Source organism: Erinaceus europaeus, chromosome 2, assembly GCF_950295315.1.
Source record: "Erinaceus europaeus chromosome 2, mEriEur2.1, whole genome shotgun sequence".
NCBI lineage: Eukaryota > Metazoa > Chordata > Mammalia > Eulipotyphla > Erinaceidae > Erinaceus > Erinaceus europaeus.
The window spans coordinates 159,875,872-159,895,541 of record NC_080163.1 but is presented as its reverse complement, the minus strand read 5'-3'; the positions used below and the strand labels follow the sequence as shown (position 1 = coordinate 159,895,541).

At 49.7% G+C, this 19,670-nt stretch overlaps 1 protein-coding gene across 1 annotated transcript in view; it reads left to right on the top strand.

Moving 5' to 3' along the window:
• NKD1 (NKD inhibitor of WNT signaling pathway 1) overlaps nt 1-15,208 on the top strand; it is a 104,938-nt gene extending 89,730 nt beyond the window's left edge. The window contains exons 5-10 of the mRNA XM_007538418.3: nt 778-884; nt 5,561-5,656; nt 10,271-10,418; nt 10,772-10,856; nt 11,998-12,125; nt 13,602-15,208. Coding sequence (XP_007538480.1) covers nt 778-884; nt 5,561-5,656; nt 10,271-10,418; nt 10,772-10,856; nt 11,998-12,125; nt 13,602-14,179 — 1,142 coding nt within the window. The 3' untranslated portion in view covers nt 14,180-15,208. The remainder of the gene's footprint in view (nt 1-777; nt 885-5,560; nt 5,657-10,270; nt 10,419-10,771; nt 10,857-11,997; nt 12,126-13,601) is intronic.
• The last annotated feature ends 4,462 nt before the right edge of the window (nt 15,209-19,670 follow it).

Here is a 19,670-nt window from a genome sequence, read left to right as displayed (position 1 = left end):
ACCAGCCACTCTGCTCTGCCCTTGTCACTGCTCCTGACCACCCACCATGGCATCATCTGCTGGGCAGGCGGGCAGCATCTAGACATTAGCACAGGAAGTGGTGAGACTGTGGAAATATCCACCATGGGGCCTGGGAGTGGCTCACCCAGTAAAGCACTCCTGTTACCATGCACAAGGACCCAGGTTCAATCCCCTGTTCTTCACCTGTAAGGGGAGAGCTTCATAAGCAGTGAAGCAGTGCTTTGCGTATCTCTTAATCTCTCTTTGTCTCTTTCTTTCTCCCTCCCCTCTCAATGTCTCTCTATCCTATCTATTATACAATATATAAAAATATAAATAAATAATATTTATAAATAAATAAGAATATATATATATAAAATATAAATATAAGTATAAATAAATATATAAATAATATTTTCAAAGCATGCCCCCTCCCCAATCCATCAGTGCTTTGCACACTCAGTGCTTTCATGGGAAGCTGAGGGCTGCAGAGTCAGGGGTTGGAGCAAGAACAAAGCCTTAGAGGCCCACTGGGGTCTCCTGAGTGGCAGCTCCCATACAGACCTCTCCTCCCAGCCAACCCTGAACAGCAAAGTTCTGGCAATGATATCCTCCACACAGGCCCAGGACAAGCCTGAGCTCTGGGCTCAGTAGGGACTGGGGACCCCTCACACACACACACACACACACACACACACACACACACACACACACAAACACACACACACACACACACACACACACCTGCTCACATGTGCTCTCTTGCCTCCTCTGCAGTGGCTCTGCCGCCTGAGAAGACAGAAGGACTGGCCAGTGGCGATGAGAAGAGGATGGAGAAGGCAAGCGAGTCTTGCCCAGGCTCCAAGAAGCAGCTCAAATTTGACGTGAGTTTTTTTTTTTTTTTAACCTGGTGCACTAAGCCCCCAGGACGAAGGACTGTCTTTCTTGATACTGCTTCCCAAGGAGGGAGGGATGAAGCCTGTGCAGACGTGACCCCTCCCTGCCAGCATAGACAGAGGCCCCTTGTGGGAGCTTCCTCCTGCCATTTCTGGGGCTCCCGGTGCAGCCCCTTTGCCTGCCCCAATCAGTTCTGCACGAAGAGGTCGTCCAGTAGTCTGGGAAAGGTGTGAGGGTGGACGGGGAGGCAGCCCTGGGCGGTGTGATACCACCCCTGTGACCTCAGTGTCCTCATTGGAGGAACCTTCCTCTCCAACTCCTGAGGCTGTTCTGGGGACCATACAGGGGTTCTTAGGTGGGACAGATGACCAGGAGGCAGGAGACCTTGGGCAGACCCCCCTGACTCTGTCCCCATGTGACCCCTTAGCAAAAGGAATGTGCTGGGGCAGGTGGGATAGCTCACCAGGATGGTGCACCTGCTTGATCATGCGAACAATGAGCCAAGTTTGAGCCAGCCCCCCCACACACACACACACTGGGGGAAGTGTGGGTGCTGTGGTATCTATCTTCCCCCCCCTCTCTCTTTCTGGCTGGAGGTGGGGTGGGTGTTGGCCTAGAGCAGTGAAACCCTGGCAATCACACTTGCACATGGATACACCCACACTCACACTCACACTCACACACAGATAGGGTTATACCCACAGAGAGCTGAGAGCCACCCTGCCTGCCCCTGAACTGTGAGTTGAGCTCCCCCATGATTACAGAGCTAGGAGCTGAGGGCAAAGCCAGGCCTGGGTGTATGGAACCTCCGGGTTTCTCTCTGTTCTCCTCCACCCCCACCCTGCCTTCCTTTTTCCTTCCTGAAACCATTAGGACAGAGTTCTGAGGTATGCAGCCAGGGGTTAAAATCCTGCCCATGCTGTTGAGTAGCTGTGAGGCTTGGGGGCTGCCTCCCTCACCTCTTCAGTGACAGGGATGGGAACATGACCTGTCTCATGGGAATGCTGTGTGCATAGCAAGCTGATGCCTTGAAAGTGTGTTTTGGGGGTTCGTACAGAGTAAGTGCTCCCCTTCCCAGCCCAACAGGTACCTACTGGTTCCCAGGACCCTATCTATGAATTGTACCCTTCCAGAGCAGGGTGTGGTGAGGGGCCAGAGGAGTCACCCCAACACAGTAACTGCCCAGCCAGGGATGGGCTGGGATCTTAATGCTCTGGGGACAGGCCAGAGTGAGGGCACTTTGACATTGTGCAGACCCTGTGTGGTACTTGGAGGAGGGACAACGGTTGGGAGGATGAGCCTGGGTGTGGGACTGGCATGAGAGGGCCAGAGGCTGGAAGGAGCCAAGGCTGTCGTGTGGAAATAACAAACTACGTGTGGTGATGGCATGTGGGAAAGACACCAAGGAAATAGGCAGGTAAGACAGATCACAGAAGGCCCTGGGTACAGGAGTCAGTGTGTGTGTGTGTGGGGGGGGGGGCGGGGGTTGACAGTCTAGTAGGGACATTTGGGCCACTGGCTTCTTTCTGGAGCACATTTAGATCCCAGCAGGTTTTCTGGGGATGGCTGGCAAAAGTTGACCCAGCCCAGTGGCAATGGGAAGATCCAGCCCCATCTGTCTTGCTTCTCTGGGAGCTTACGTGGAGAACTCCCTTTGATGTTGGGGCCTGGGAGCCACAAGATGTAAAGGACCAAGGTCAGGGAGGTAGAGAGGGTTAATTCCCTGATGCACCTGAACTTCAAGCCTGAGCTGTCTCAGGAACCCAGCGGAGAGTCAGGGAGAGGCAATCTGGTAAGGATGGGGGGTGGGGATGCTCACTTGTGTGTGTGTGCAGTGTGTGTGCTGGGCCACAGGGCCCTGGTCCTGGAGAGCAGAGCGGCACTTGGCAGGCATCAGTTGGGCATGTCACAACTGAGGGAAGACCGACTTTGAACTCAGCATGGGCCACCCGAGAACTGCTCCAGGGAAATGGCTTGGAGCCGTAGCCACTGCCTCAGGCAGGGACACAGTGCTGGCTCGGGCACACTGCCGCCACCCTGCAGAGTCCAGGCACCTCCCTCCGCCTCTCTGGATGGCCAAGCCTTCCTCAAGTCCAGCCAGCCAGGGCGTGGCAGGAAGACAGGCAGAACAAGAGCCCAGAGGACCAGTACCGTATTCTCTCTCTCTCTCTCTCTCATTTCTTTAGATAGAGGCCTACAGACTGAAAGAGACCACAGCACCATGGCTTCCTCTAACACAGTGGTGGCCAAGCTCAGACCTGGGTCACACACATGAAAGCAGCGCACTAACCAAGTGAGCTGCTTTGCTGATTGAGGGACCATCTTTTCCAGCTTTCATAGCACTCTGTGGCTCTTAAAGGCTGATTGTGAAAGCTCTTTCTCCAAATGTCCATCCTGTCCAGAGCTGGGTCTGGGTGGTCCACAGGCAGGCCCTCCATGGTGCCTGGTACCTAGTGATGAGCCCCTGCTGCTTCCCAACTCCAGGTCCCTGGGGATCATGACAAGGGGTCACTGTTGTGTCTGTCATCACACACCCATCCCCAGCTCTCTCCTAGAGACCCTAAGGCATGGTTTGGGAGGGTCTCAGGGAGCAGGGACAGAAAGAAGCCGATAAAGGACTGATGGTGCTTGAAAGGTAGTGCACCTGCTAGAATGCACATGGGCCTGGGTTCAAGCCCCCAGTTCCTGCCTGCAGAGGGGAAGCTTTTTTTTTTGGTATTATTATTTTTTTAATTTTATTAGTGACTTAATCATGATTTACAAAATTATAAGATAACAGGGGTATAATTATACACCGTTCCCATCACCAGAATTCTGTGTCCCCATTCCCTCCATTGGAAGCTATAATAGTTCTCCCAAAATTGCAAATATGGGTTGACTGTTATTTCTATAACTATTTGCCTTTATATATATTTTCCATTTTTTCCCATAGTCCCATCTTCTATTCCTTACAAAGTCACACCTATAATCTGCTTCCAATATAATCTGGTCCTGATGGAGTTGGAGCTCAGAACCTGGAGGTCATCTCCCCCTTTCACTTCACCCCCTCTGGGAGTATAGACCAAAATTCTTTTCAGGGTACATAAGGTGGGAGTTCTGGCTTCTGTGATTGCTTTTCTGCTGGACATGGGTGTTGGCAGGTCAATCCATACTCCCAGCTGGGGGGAAGCTTTATGAGCAATGAAGCAGTATTGCAGATCTGTCTCTCTCTCCCCCCCCCTTTCTATTCTCCTTTTCCCTCTCAATTTTTCCTTGTTTCTATCCAATAAATTTATTTTTTTAAATTTTTACAGACTATTTATTTATTAATGAGAAAGACAGGAAGAGAGAGAGAGCAAACCAGACATCACTCTGGTACATGTGCTGCCAGGGATTGAACTTGGGACCTCATGCTTGAGAGTCCAGTGCTTTATCTACTGCTCCACCTTCCAGGCCACCAACAGTTTTTTTTTTAAATAATTTGTTTTAATTCAGATCAGTTTATTGCTCAGCAGCAATAATTCACATCAGGAACCATAGCACTAATCTATTTGAGATAACCACACAAAAGTCAGTGATTTTATATTTATTCATGTAAAGATCATGAATAATCTGTTATAGAGTAAATTCAGGACCAGTGAACCTAAATATATTTTTTAATTTTTTGCCTCCAGGGTTATTGCTGGGGCTCAGTGCCTGCATCATGAATCCACTGCTCCTGGAAGCCATTTGTTCCCCCTTTTGTTGCCCTTGTTGTTGTAGCCTTGTTGTGGTTATTGGTATGGTTAATGTCATTGTTGTTGGATAGGACAGAGAGAAATGGAGAGAGGGGGAGAGAAAGATAGACACCTGCAGACCTGCAGGTGGGGAGCCGGGGGCTCGAACTGGGATCCTTACGCTGGTCCTTGTGCTTGGCACCACATACGCTTAACCAGCTGCGCTACTGCCCGACTCCCTTAAATAAATATTAATAGAGGTTTGATGAACAGTTCACTGCCAGGGCAGTCAGGGATTAGCACCCACCCCATCCCCCATGGCTGGGAAGAGCCACCCACTAGCTGGCCCCACCTCTGGTTCCCCTAGGTCTTCCAGGGCTACCCTGGGCCACATCTGGACACTGGGGGGTGGGTGAACAGTAACTGAACACCACAGTTGCAAGTTCTGCCCAGGAGCATAGAAAGGACCCAAGGCAGGCATCCATGCCCCCAACAACCATATGAGATCAATGCTATTGAGTGCTGTAGCTTGTGTAAAGGGAAACTGAGGCAAAGGGAAGACATATATGTGGTCACACAGCTGTGGACACCAAATTTGGGTCATACCTGGACTGACTCCAGAACTCTGCCTGCTCATCTATTGGTAGCCACTCTGGGTGCCCCACCTTGACTTCTCAACTTCCTGTTTCCTGCGTCTACTGGTGGCCTCTAGCTCTGTATCCAGGCTCAGGCTCCCCCAGAGTCTCCCCCCAAGGTGCCCTCATTATGTTTCTTTGTCATTGGAGACCCTGGGCTGCCTCCCTCTCAGGCTGTCCCTAGCCAAAGCCTCCCCTGACTGTTCTCTTCTGGGTCCACCAAGTACTGGTCTCATGCTCTTTCTGACCACAGGGTCAGGGCAGGGCATCAGGGAGGTGGCATCCCTGGGACCTGACTCCCAGCCACACCTGTGTGTTTTTGTCTGTGTCCAGGAGCTACAGTGTGACGTGTCCGTGGAGGAAGACAGCCGGCAGGAGTGGACCTTTACCCTGTATGACTTTGACAACAACGGCAAGGTTACCCGAGAGGTGAGTGCACCTACCTGGGAGCCGGACAGCCTTCCTGTGCCACCACTGCAGCCCTTTCCCCTGGGGTTCTTTCTGCTGCTGCTGAAGGCAGGCTGGAAAGGCTGCTGGGGGTTTCTGGGAGTGGACAGAGAAGTCTTCCAGGCACAGAATCCTGGGGCCTCTCAGAGGAAGAGCCTACACTCCATCAGAGTCCTGTCCTGCATCCTTGTCTTTTTGATCTCAGAGCTTTGGGATAGGTGGGCTGGGGCCACCTTGACTGGCTGGTCCAGGAACTGGGCTGGGTGGGGACACAGAGGCCAGGCAGTGCCTCTTTCCATCCATACAGGAATGCATAACCCCACATCTAATGGCTCTGTTCACTGTGTATCTGTCTCCCCTCAGTTCTCCTCCTGCACCTGTCTTCCCAGGGTTCCCCTCACTCATTCTTCATGCTCGAGTCTGTACACTAAGCACCTACTGTGTGCACCTCACATGCATCAGGTGCCAAGATGCAGTGGGGAACAGCTAGACCACACCTTGCCTTGTGACTTGGACAGTCTGATGAGGGAGATTGGCTCCAGACTATTATGGGATAATTGCAGGCTGTGGTGTGTCCAATGAAAGGAATAAATAGAATGGTGCCAGAGACTGACTGGTGAGTCCAGGGAAACTTACAGAAGGTCACACAGTTTGCAGCCCTTAGAACTGCAGAGAAAGGTACAGCTGAGGGGTAGCTCTCAACCTTTATTTATTTTTGTGTTAATATTTTATCTATTTTAATTTAATGATAGATAGATAGATAGATAGATAGATAGATAGACAGACAGACAGACAGACAGACACTCACTCCAGAGCCCCTCTTGCCTGTGGCTTATGGTCATGCTGGGGGGATTGATCCTGGAACCTCAGAGTCTCAGGCATGAGAGTCTTTTGCATAACCATTATGCTGTCTCCCCAGCCCTTGATGTTTAAAACCTGGAGTTTACTGGTAGAGCAACCACTTACTAGGAAGATTTATGTATCTCAGAGAGAGAGAGACTGAGACCAGAGTGCTGCTCAGCTCTGCAGATGGTGGTGTTGGAGATCGAACCTGGGACTTCCTCCATTTTACTGCTGTGTCCCTAATTCTAGAACCAGTCATGTTTGCCTTGGGTTTTATGGTGCTTTAAATGGTCATTTGTGGGTCATATGCTTACTTTGGAGCTGGTACAGTAGAAATTTGTTTGATATGTGAGCCACATAGACTGAAAGTGGGCAGAGTGGCTGTGGCTCACCAAAGACAGTCAACTCTTCATAGTCCTGGTTCCACATACATGGATTCGTCCAACTGTAGCTGGAAGGTGCCCAATGTGTAATGAGATCTGTCAAATCTCTGGTGACTGTAGACAGACTTCTTGCTGTTATTTCTTACACAATACAGCACACCAGCTACTTACATAGTCTTTACTGTGTTAGGTATCAGGAGTAATATAGATATACTATGTTTTAGATAAAGATAGAGACAGAGAGGCAGAGAGAAAGTCAAAGAAACCACAGCACCATGTGCTGGGGAACAACATAATGGTTATGCCAAATGACTTTCATTCTTGAGGCCCCAAAGGTCCCAGGTCCAATCCCCAGCATCACCATACGCCAGAGTTGAGCAGTGTTGCGGTCCTTCCCTCTGTATCTCTCTCATTAAAATGAATAAAATATTTTTAAAGAAAGGAAGCAAGCAAGCTAGCTAGCTTTGTTTTTGGGGGGTGGAGGGTAGGGAACCACAGCACCAAAGCTTCCTTCAGTGCCATCACATTTAGGCCTAGGCTCAAACCTGGGTTGTGCAAAGCATGACAAAGCAGCACACTATCCAAGTGAGCTATTTCACCAGCTCCAGATGATTTTCATCGGGGCCTGTTTATTTTTTGAATAAGAGACAGAGAAAGAGAGAACAAAGTATGACTCTGGCACATGTGATACTAAGATCTAACTCAGGTCCTTGTGCTTAAGGATCCAGTGCTTTGGGAGTCCGGTGGTAGTGCAGCAGGTTAAGCACACGTGTCGCAAAGCACAAGGACCGGCGTAAGGATCCCGGTTTGAGCCCCCGGCTCCCCACTTGCAGATGAGTCACTTCACAAGCAGTGAAGCAGGTCTGCAGGTGTCTGTCTTTCTTTCCCCCTTGCTGCCTTCCCCCTTCTCTCTCCATTTCTCTCTGTCCTATCCACCAATGATGACAACAATAATAACTACACGATAAAACAAGGACAACAAAAGGGAATAAATAAATAAATATTTTTTAAAAAGAGAAGAATCCAGCACTTTATCCACTGCACCATCTATCTCCCAGGCTGTGAATCAAGAGCTGATTTAAATCCTGAAAGAAGGTGGTGGGTAGGTGAACGCAAACACTGCACCATTTTCTATATGGGGCTTGAGCATAGGTGTTGGCCTCCAGGAAGCAATCTCCCACGCATGTGAAGGATGATTGTTAAGATCAAAGTACTGTTGTTAATGTGTGGGGTGGTGGATTCTAAGCAGGCAAAGCCCCAGAGGATCCTGGGTACCTGGAAAGTAGTAGGGACCCTTCCTGCTTCAGAACCCTGCAGGAGTGGGGAAACCCCAGCCTCCCTTAAGCTGCCATGCTTTATACAAGGGTAGTTGATTTTTCAGAGTAAGGAGCACTGGTCGTCCCCTCTTCCACCATTACACACACACACACACACACACACACACACACACACACACACACTGGGGGGCTCCTGTTCTGACCCTGTGAGGGTTTGCCCCCATCTTAGAGGTCCTGCACAAACCCATGGGCAGATGCCACTCTCTGACTATCCCAGAATCCTTTGTGCTTGGCAGTGATTGGAACAGCAACATAAGGGGCTTCCCCACAAAGGTGTCCCTACCCAACGCCAGAGATGAGGTTCACTGGAGCCTGTCTTTGCCCTACAGATGAACGAGGCCAGCTTCCAGGCCAGGGAGGCCCCTGCCTGGGGTTTCCCCTGCTCTATTTTTAGTCCAAAGCCACCACTTCAGCAGGGCTATAAATACTGTTTTCCCCCTCACTTGCTGGCCGCCAGTATACCCATCCCTGTGTGCCAGGGCAGGTGGCGCCCTCCTCACTGCCACTGTAGCCCATCCTTGGCCTCTGGGCTTGCTGCCCAGCTCAGAAGAAAGTACCTGCTCATCTCTCAGCACCCAGGCTGCTGTACATGTCCTCAGGCACCTTCTCCTGTGTGGCCACCAGGCCTGGTTTTTCCAGCTGAGATTGCCAAAGGCATGCATGTCCTAGACGCTGAATCAGGGGGAAGGCCTGGACTCACACATAATGGTTCCAGACCCTGTATATGAAGCTTGGGGATGGAGGGGCGTTGGTGGTAGACCTCAAGTTTTCTCAGATGTCAGGCAGAGGTAATCTGCCTTCTCTGCAGGCTTCTTTTTTTATTTTTACTGCTTCCAGGGTTATTGCTGGTGCCTGCATGATGAAGCCACCACTCCTGGCATCTATTTTTCCTTTTTATTTTTCCCCTTTTATTTGGTAGAACAGAGAGAATTTGAGAAGGAAGGGAGAGATAGAGAGGGAGAGAGACACCTGCAACACTGTTTCAGTCGTTGTGATGATTCTCCTCTGCAGGTGGGGACCAGGGGCTTGAACATGGGTCCGTGTGCATGCTGTACTACTGCCCAACCCCAAGAAATGAGTTTTCCAAGGCAGGTACCACATGGCTTGTGAGTCTCCAGTGGGACCGAGCCTACTTGTCTGTGGTCAGGCAGCCTCATTCAGTTCACTGGCCCTGTTCTCTGCCACTTCCTCAGATCTGCTCCCAAGCGATCATCTTCAATCCTACTCTGCATTGTAAGAGAACCAAACTGGCATTTGGGATTCACCAAGCCTGGTTCCTGCTTTACTTTTTATTTGCTTGTTTGCTTGTCGTTATTGCCACTGGTTATCACTGGACGTGATGCTTACATGACTAATCCACCTCTCCTGGTGGCTTGCTTCCTGCCTTCCTTCTTTCATTCTTTCCTTCATTTAGGTTTTTTATAAGACAGAGAGGAGTTGAGAAGGAGGGGGAGAGAAGGTGAGACGCCTACAACACTGCTTCACTGTTCATGTAGCTCCCCTGCATTCCAGGACTAGGGGCTCGAACTGGGTGTTGACGTAGTGACGTGGGCACTTAATCAGGTGCCCCACTACCCAGTCCTCCCTGATTTACTTAAAAAAAAAAATCATCCATTTATTTATTCTTATGAATTTTATTTTATTTTTGTATTTACTATTGAATAGAGACCGAGAAATTGAGAGGGGAGGGGGAGGATAGAGAGGGAAAGAGACAGAGAAACACCTGCAGCCCTGCTTCACCACTTGTGAAGCTTCCTCTCTATAGGTGGGGACCGGGGGCTTGAACCTGGGTCCTTTTTTACTGCAATGTGAGTGTTTAACCAGTGCACCACTGGCCTGGCCCCTTTACTATTTTTATAAAAAAGAGACCTGAACATCACTCAGCTGGCATCAGGCTGCCAGGGCTAGAACCTGGCACCTCAGACACACCAGCCTTGTGCTGTACCTCTGAGCCACATCCCCAGTCTGGTTCCTGTTTTTGAATGTGAAATGCCTGAAGCCCCCACATGGGTCTCTGCTTGCCCCCCATCTAGGACATCACCAGCCTGCTGCACACTATCTACGAGGTAGTGGACTCCTCCGTCAACCACTCTCCGACATCCAGCAAAACCCTACGGGTGAAGCTCACCGTGGCCCCTGATGGGAGCCAGAGCAAGAAAAACATCCTGCTCAACCATCCCGGTGAGGGCTGGGAGGACTGCCCTGACCACCAGATTGCTCCTTGAGGTGGGAGATGAAGAGGGGAGAATAGGGAAGGGACCCCTGAATGAAGAAAGGTCCTGAGTGAGCCATGGGGGCCCCAGAGGTGAACATGGGTGCAGCAGGTCATTGTCATCTTGGCTGCTTTGGGCTGGTGATGGGAGGGCAGGGCCCGAAGACCCATTTGGGAGCCTGGGGGAGGAGGCAAGTGGGACAGGCAGCTTTGAGACTGGTAGTCCTGCCTTAGAAAAACTTCTATGGGCTACATGCCAGGCAGGCAGCTCACAGCACCGAGAGCAAGCCGCTCACTTGGCTGTTTCTTGGGTGGGGCTCAGACCTGCAGAGCATGAGGCCCAGAGCAGACACCAAACCCACGGAGGAGTTGCGCAGCTGGGAGAAGAAGCAGCGAGCCCCCCTCAGGTATCATGATGGGCCTGGGTGGGAGGGAGCAGCCCATGATGCCTGAGCTTGGATACCTGCATCAGAGGAATTCTGAGCAGGAAGCTCCAGTCTATGCTATCTACAGGGGACAGTGATGGCAGAGGGCAAGGTCAAAGATCCTAATCTCCAAAAACTTACAATAAAAAAAAAAAGTGCAAAGCTCAAGGAGTTAGAGCACCTGCCCACAGTGGACACACAGGATTTGAAGTCTGACTTTAGGCCCATCTTCCCCCCCACCTTTTGTTGCCCTTGTTTTTTTTTTTAATATATATTGTTGTTATAGTTATTACTGTGTTGTTATTTGATGTCATCATTGTTGGATGGGACAGAGAGAAATGAGAGATGGGGAAAACAGAGAGGGGGAGAGAAAGATAAATACCTATAGATCTGCTTCTCTGCTTGTGAAGGGAACCCCCCACCCCCCCACCCACCCCGCAGGTGAGGAGCTGGGGGCTTAAACTGAAAGCCTTATGCTGGTCCTTGCACTTCGCACCATGTGCTTAACCCACTGAGCTACTGCCCGACCCCTGAGGCCCATCTTTAAGTTTTAACATGTCCTATGGGTGTGTTCAAAGAACCATCACCATCTGGTCCTCCCATGTCGGTCCAGGCTGAGCTAGCTTCGTGGTTGGGAGACAGAGATGACCAGCGACTCATGGCTGAGTGGATAGCAGTATTTCTTTATTGATGAGTGGAGATGCAGTACAACAAACTAATCTCTTCTTATCACAACGCAATTCTGTCCTGCCTCTCTCTCCTCCTGTGGAACAGTCAGGAACCAAGGAAAAATACGTAGGATGGGGGCGGGGAGAAGAAAGATACTTGAACCAGAGATGACTAAACCAAATGTGGGGGGGGGACCAAACCAATATCCCAGAGGCAGAGGGTGCCCAGCCAACAGTGGATGTGCAAATAGAACACATAGCAAGCAACACAAGCAAATCCAATGTGATGATAAAAAACAGAAGGCTTCACAAGCAGAATCCAGAAGCATACCAACACTCTCAGAAGGACTTACAGAGGCTGACAGGGGACAAGACTGAGACACCACTCCCTGCCATGACTCAGAAGATTCACCAGTGGTCCAGGGCTTCCTTACTCACCTGCTTCTCCATTGTAGGTTCCAGGGTGACAGCCGCCTGGAGCAGTCAGGCTGCTACCACCACTGTGTGGATGAGAACATCGAGAGGAGAAACCACTACTTAGACCTCGCTGGGATAGAGAACTACACATCCCAGTTTGGGCCTGGTAAGGAAGCTCCTGCCTCTGGAACAGGGGAGTGTGTGTGTGTTTGTGTGTGTGTATGTGTGTGTGTGTGTGTGTATGTGGACACACACACACTAGGAGGCAAGGCAGGCTGGAAATACAGGCCAGGCAGGAGATAATCTCTGTACCCCCCAGGCTGGAGAAGGTAGAGCTCTTACTGGTCAGACTAAAAACATTTTTAGTAGGCCTTCAAAATAGCTCACCTGGATAATGCACCTGCTTTGCCACGTACAGGACCCAGGCTTTAGACTGGCCTCCACTACATTGGAGAAAACTTTGATACTGCTGTGTCTTCTCTCTCTTCTACTAAATCCGTCTCTCTCTGTCTTTATCTCTCTTTCTATCTATCCAAAGAAGTCATCTTGTAGTGCTGAAGTCCCAGCAATGACAATAGTATTAATGAAAATAAATCTAAAGTAATATGTGTACAAAGTTGAACAAAACCAAATTGTACCCACGGGACTGAAATACAATGAAAACCCAAGCCCCAGATGCTCTTTTTCTGTCGTCTCTCCATCTAGCAAAATGCTGCTGTCTGTATCGGCTCTTGACATTTTGACTGAGATAAATGAAGACGCAGCTCATGTGATTTCATTCCCTCCAGCATCCTGCTCCCTTACTCCCTCCTACACCTCATTCCTCGGTGGGTTGCCTCTTTAACTTAGGGGATAACAGAGGCCCCTCTATTGCCCCTTTGACCTCAGTTATAAGTGTCTTTGTCTCTTTGTGCTCTCCCTCTTTCTCGACATTATTAGAGACCTAGCAGAGACATAGTTCTTTCCAGTTGGCAGGTGGCAGAGTTGCATTCCAGAGAGGGTTCCTCCAAGACAGTGTTTGTGTATGTGTGTGTTCCTCCAAGACAGTGTGTGTGTGTTGTTAAAATTTCGTAGGCTCTTGCCAGCCGGGCTAGCTTCACGGGCGGGTAACAGAGACGACCAGACACACGGCTGGGCAGGGAAGCTGTATTTCTTTATTCAGGAACAACGATTCATAAACTAAGACAAACTAATCACCAAACAGAACTCTGCTGTCTCTTTGCGGCGGCACAAGCACTCTCTCTTACTCTCAAACTCAGGAACCCTCCAACTCTGGGACTCTCTAACTCTGTCACTCTCCAACTCTCGAACTCAGGAACTCTCTCTCTCTTACTCTGTAACTCTGGAACTCTGGCGGGGTTCCTTCTGGGCGGGGCCAAGCAGGCCCGCGAAACTAACTGGACTGATCTAATTCTCTTGGCGGGGGAGAACTAGAACCCAATGTAAAGCATACAACATGTGTGTGTGTGTTCCTCCAAGACAGTGTGTGTGTGTGTGTGTGTGTGTGTGTGTGTGTGTGTGTGTGTGTGTGTTCCTCTAAGACAGTGTGTGTGTGTGTGTGTGTTGGGAGGTGGGATAGATTTCTGGGCCCCCTGGCAACACCAGCTCGCTGCCAGTACTCAATTCAGCATGTTATTCCTAGGCTCCCCGTCGTTGGTGGCCCAGAAGTCGGAACTGCCCCCTCGCCCCTGCAACCCGACTCGGTCCCGCTCCCACGAGCCGGAAGCCATGCATGCCCCACACCGAAAGTCGCAAGGCGCAGAGCCCGGCTCCTTCCACCCCGACCCCGCGTTCGCCAAGGTCTCCTCGGAGGTCCAGCAGCACCTCCGGGGCACTCAGGAGGGGAGCAAGCACTTTGTGAGGTCTCCCAAGGCCCATGGCAAGGGCGTGCCCCACATGTCCAGGGGGGCGAGAGGCAAAGCCCCCGGGGGTGCCGCCGTGTCCCCCTCGGGCCACATGGCAGCCAGCCCAGCCCTGCTCCCCACACTGGCGCCCCTCGGCCACAAGAAGCACAAGCACCGCGCCAAGGAGAGCTCACAGGGCTGCCGGGGGCTGCAGGCGCGCCTGGCCGTGGGCGCCGCCTTGCTGGGGCGGGACCACGTGAGGGAGCTTCCCGCCGTGGTGGTGTACGAGAGCCAGGCCGGCCAGGCGGTCCAGAGACACGAGCACCACCACCACCATGAACACCACCACCATTACCACCACTTCTACCAAACCTAGAGTCCCACCCTACCCAGAGAACCCCCCCCCCACTCCCAGGCCCAGCCATATGAAGGACACCCCCCCACTGCCTCACACCTCCCCTCTCTACCCAAGGCATTATTATTCTATTAATTATTGTTATTATGATGATTATTGTTATTAATAATTATTGTTACTCCACTAATATTCAGCTAGCCTCCATGTAGAAGATATATGGAAACACAGAACTAAACTTTTATTTATATGTTGTGGGAACTGCGTAACTTCACCCAAGAAATGACTCTGGGTTGGGAAGTGGCCTGGAGCCAGCAGAGACTCCCTTCCTTGGGTTCCCTGCCCCGCCCCTCACCCCTCCGGGCTGTGATCTTGTGATCTTGGCTTCTCTGGGGAGCCCCTGCCCAGAACTCTGCCCATTCCCACCCCCCTTCCTGGAGAATCCCCTTTACCTGGCTCAGCTTCCAAAAACCCTCGAAAATCTCCGAGAAGATAAACAGCTGCTACCTCTTAGTATTATTCTGATTTTATTTCACCCTCCACTGATGGTCATAACGTGCTCCAAGGGATTTCTGCAGACTGCAGATGTTCAATCTTCCTGGCTGTTGTGTTTTTTCTGTCCCAACTTAGAAACCTGACTCAGCTCTCCTTTCTAGAGTTATCTTTCTACACCTTTTCCAGTGCAATCACGTCCCTGCCCCAAACCAAGCCCATCTTTTCTTCTGTGCCCAACAAGCAAATGCACTTCTCCTCTCCCCTCCCCTCTCTTCTTTAGAAAGACACATATACACACATATTTAAAGGCAGCCCCTGAAACCAGCCTTCTGATCTGGGAAACCTCTGGAGAGGGAACTAACCATATAAACAAGCATGGTTTCCCAGCTCAGGCAATTGTGTGGTGTTGGTTGCAACCGAAGATGTGGAAACCTCATGTTCTCCCATCAGCAAATAGACTCATACCTATGTGCTTCTTTAACAAAGCTTTCTGTATCTATAGCTAGATGCCATCTGTCTCTTTCTATATATCTTTCTATAAATATACGCTCTCAGGTACCTTTTCTGGTGTGCAGAAATTAATGGATTGCTTCTTTAGATGTTTCTGAACCCACATGTGACCCGTTGTGCCACCCATTGGGAACACAGGTGCCAGTAGCCACTGGCCTCTTGTCAGGGTCCTTTCTTTGGGGGAGAGGGGTCTGAAAGAAGCAGGAGAAAGACCACTGTTAACTGCTGGGGGAACCCTGGTAAAAAACACGACATGTTCAGATCAGAGACTTGGAGGGGAGCTTGATAAAGAGGGTGCTGGGGAGTAGGGCGGTAACACAGCGGGTTAAGCAAGGGTCCCCGTTCGAGCCCCCAGCTCTCCACCTGCAGGAGACTCGCTTCACAAGCGGTAAAGCAGGTCTGCAGGTGTCTTTCTCTCCCCCTCTCTGTCTTCCCCTCCTCTCTCCATTTCTCTCTGTCCTATCCAACAACAACGACATCAATAATAGCTACAACAATAAAACAACAAGGGCAACAATAAATTTTTTTTTAAAAAAAAAGGGTGCTAAAGAGGTGGCTTGGCAGGAAGAGCCCTTGCTTTGTGTGTGTGAGGTCAGGGCTCCGTCCCTGTCACCATGTATAACTGAGCAGTGCTCCGGCCTCTCACAAGCTAAATTATTTTTCCCCTTTGTCACTGGGATTATTGCCAGAGCTCAGTGCTTACATGTGAACTACTGCTCCTAACCACACTTTTTTGGGGGGGTCGGAGGGAGGGGGAAAGACAGACCTGCAGCACTGCTTCACTACTCAAGAAACTTCCCTGCAGGTGGGAACTGGGGGCTTGAGCCTGGATCCTGCAAACTGTGCACTCCACAGGATATACTAGTCCCCTAGATCTATTTTATTAATTTCATATGAGACCAAAAGAGAATTTCCCATGAGAAAGTGAGGGAAGCTGGAGCACCACTGTCGAACATGCAGCACTGGGAATCAGCCCCAAAACCTCAGCTATGCAAGTCTTTTTTCCTATTGAACTGGTTTCCTTTTTTTAAAAAAATATTTTATTTTTTTATTAATGAGAAAGATAGGAGGAGAGAGAGAAAGAACCAGACATCACTCTGGTACATGTGCTGCTGGGGATAGAACTCAGAACCTCATGCTTGAGAATCCAGTGCTTTATCCACTGAGCCACCTCCCGGACCACTGAACTGTTTTCCTTGCTGCTTAAAAAAAGTCACTTTTTTAAAAGAGTGGGTGCGTGGGGGGGGGGGAGAGGAGCATAGTAATGGTTCACTCTTGCTGTGCATGAGATCCTGAGCTTGAAGCCTGCATGACATGGTGACACCTGGGGAAAACTCCATGGATGGTGAAGTGCTCTGCTGGCTTTCTCCCCAATCCCTCAACCAGCCCTGTCTATTTCACTCTCCCCTCTCAATTTCCTCAATTTCTCTCCGTCCTAACAGCCCTTTTTTTGGTTTTGTTTTCTTTAAAAAGGGAAAAAATGGCTCTCAGGAGTGGTAGATTCATCATGCAGACACCGAACTCCAGAAATAACCCTGGTGGCAATAAAAGTTGTTGGGGCTAGGGAAGCCACTTAGCAGGATTATGCATGTGCAGGGCTCTGGGTTCTCACAGGAGCACCACACAGCAACAGAAAGGGAGGGGGACCGATACCTAAAAGTGTGGGCAATGTCTCTAGGAGTGGGGACTCCAAGGTTAACTCTGGTGTGAATAGGAGAGTTGTCGCCCTCAGCACAAGGGACGGGGCAGCACACCAGAAAAAGCCTTGACCCTGACTGGAAACATACAGCCAGCTTATGAGGAATGGCCAGCCCAGGAATATTCAGATCCTGCCCTTGCTGGATCTTATTGAGCCCCCACTGGCTGAAGCCACTAGGAGTTATGTGGCCTGAAGAGTCTCACAGGCTTTCTTCCAGGGCAGAGAAAACAGAGTGCGAATCTGAAGGGACACGAGAAGACTGTGACCAGCTGGCTGCCTCCACTGCTGCTTGCTCTCTCAGCTGGCATCTTCTTTTCTAGGGCCTCTCGTTTGGGTTTTATGTGGTTTGGGGTTGTTGTCACCATATTATTAATTTTATTAGTTACCGGTGTGTTGGGGCTGGGTTCATACAGTTCATCTTCACCGCAATCCAATGAGTAGAAATCCAAGGAGCACATCAAACTCAGAGAGGTTAAGTAACTCACTTGAGACCACACAGCAGGTGGCAGAGTTGGGGTGAGCCTGTCCCACGATCCCTTACCCACTGGGTTTGGACTTCCCTTGTTTTGGTTTGTGGGCTGCTTCTGCCAGTCAGGATCCAACCTAAACTGACAGGAACATAACCAAACCAGGGAAGGCAGGAGTTGGCTTTACAATGACAGGATCGGGCATGTGAATGAAGCTGAGATTCACTGGTTCTCAACTTGCACTCTCTGGATTTTTTAAAAATATTTATTTATTTATTTTCCCTTTTGTTGCCCTTGTTGTTTAACATTGTTGTGGTTATTGATGTCGTTGTTGTTGGATAGGCCAGAGAGACATGGAGAGAGGAGGGGAAGACAGAGAGGGGGAGAGAAAGATAGACACCTGCAGACCTGCTTCACCACCTGTAAAGTGATTCCCCTGCAGGTGGGGATTTTTTTTTTTTTTTATTTTTAAGGAGAGGCAGAGAGAAAGAAAGAATCCACAGCACTGAAGCTTGCATCAATGCAATGGAGGCTGGGCTTGAACCTGGATTGTGCACATGGCAGACCCTTTGTGGATTCTATCCTTACATCCAGATATGCTGTCATGACCTGAGAACTCCAGGCTGCCACAATCTGGGCTCCATGACCAGATGCCAAAGAACCTTCTGAGAAGGAGCAACTCAGGAAAGAATTCTGATTGGCTGAGCTTGGATCTGCTGCCCAGATTTGAATGAATCATCATGACCCACCTGAGATCCAACCAGTGGCCAGGTGCAGAGCAGACAGGAAGTATGGGGGCCCAGCACAGGAGTGTGGCAACCTTGGAAACCAGGGAGTTGGCCCACACAAGAGTTATTCTGTGGCCTTGTTTTTCAGCATTTCTCAGCCTTTGAGAAGGGGTCCTATGCCAACTCTCCAGCCCACACTGTCAGTATTCTGTTACTTTTTGGTAACTGAGTTAACTTTTAAAAATAGTAACCTGGGGGAGGGGGTTGCGTGGTAGTACAGCGGGTTAAGCACATGTGGTGCCAAGCACAAGTACCAGCAGAAGGATCCCAGTTCAAGCCCCTGGCTCTCCACCTGCAGGGGAGTCGCTTCACAAGTGGTGAAGCAGGTCTGCAGGTGTCTGTCTTTCTCTCCCCTCTCTGTCTTCCCCATCTCTCTCCATTTCTCTTTGTCCTATCCAGCAACGACTATATCAATAACAACTACAATGATAAAACAACAAGGGCAACAAAAGGGAATAAATAAAAGTTTAAAAAAAAAAATTAACCTGGGCAGAGGCAGAAAAAAAAATTCAAACAATACACCTGGGCAGAGGTAGAAAAAAACTCAAACAATACATGAACTATAAAATACACTTCACTCCAGTATTCCTGACACCAGCTCTCTAGGAGCCATCTTGGGTTCGTGTGTACTTCCTATGTGGTGTGATGGGAGTGAAAAAAGATGCTCCAATGACCTCAATTATGGTATCTCTTCTTTGGTGCCAGGCTGCCTGGCTTCAATTTACTTATTATTTTCTTCTTATTTGATAGGACAGAGAGATTGAGAGTGAAGGGGGAGACAGGGAAAGACAGACACCTATAACACTGCTTCATAGCTCATGAAGCTCCTCACTGAAGGTGAGGACCAGGGGCTTGAACCTGAGTCCTTGTGCATGTAGTAATGTATATACTCTACTGGGTATGCCGCCACTCAGCCCCAGGTTGTCTGGCTTCAGATCCCTACTACCTTCATTGCTCTGTGACTGCAAGTGAACTACCACACCTCTCAGTTCCTCCTTCAATTTTTATTTATTTCTTTACTTATTTATTTATTATTTTTAACCAGAGCACTGCTCAGCTCTGGCTTATGGTGGTGCATATTGAACCTGGGACTTTGAAGCCTGAGGCATGAGAGTCACTTTGTGTAACCGTTATGATATCTACCCCCACCCCAGTTTCCCCTTCATAAAGAGGGGCCAGTGAGAGATCTGCCTCTGAGGATGTCTGTGAGACTTCAGCAAGTTAAAATGTTGTCTGATGTTAGTTATCTTTTTTTTTAAAGAATAAATACGTTAATGTGTGTTCTTTTTCCTAATTTCTTTCTTTCTTTTTTTCTTTTTTCCCTCCAGGGTTATTGCTGGGCCTCGGTGCCTGAACTATGAATCCACTGCTCCTGGAGGCCATTTTTTCCATTTTGTTGCCCATGTTATTATTGTTATTGTTGTCATTGCTGCTGCTATTGTTGTTAGGTAGAACAGAGAGAAATTGAGAGAGGAGGGGAAGACAGAGAGGGGGAAAGATAGACATTTGCAGACCTACTTCACCGCCTGTGAAGCGACACCCTTTCAGGAGGGGAG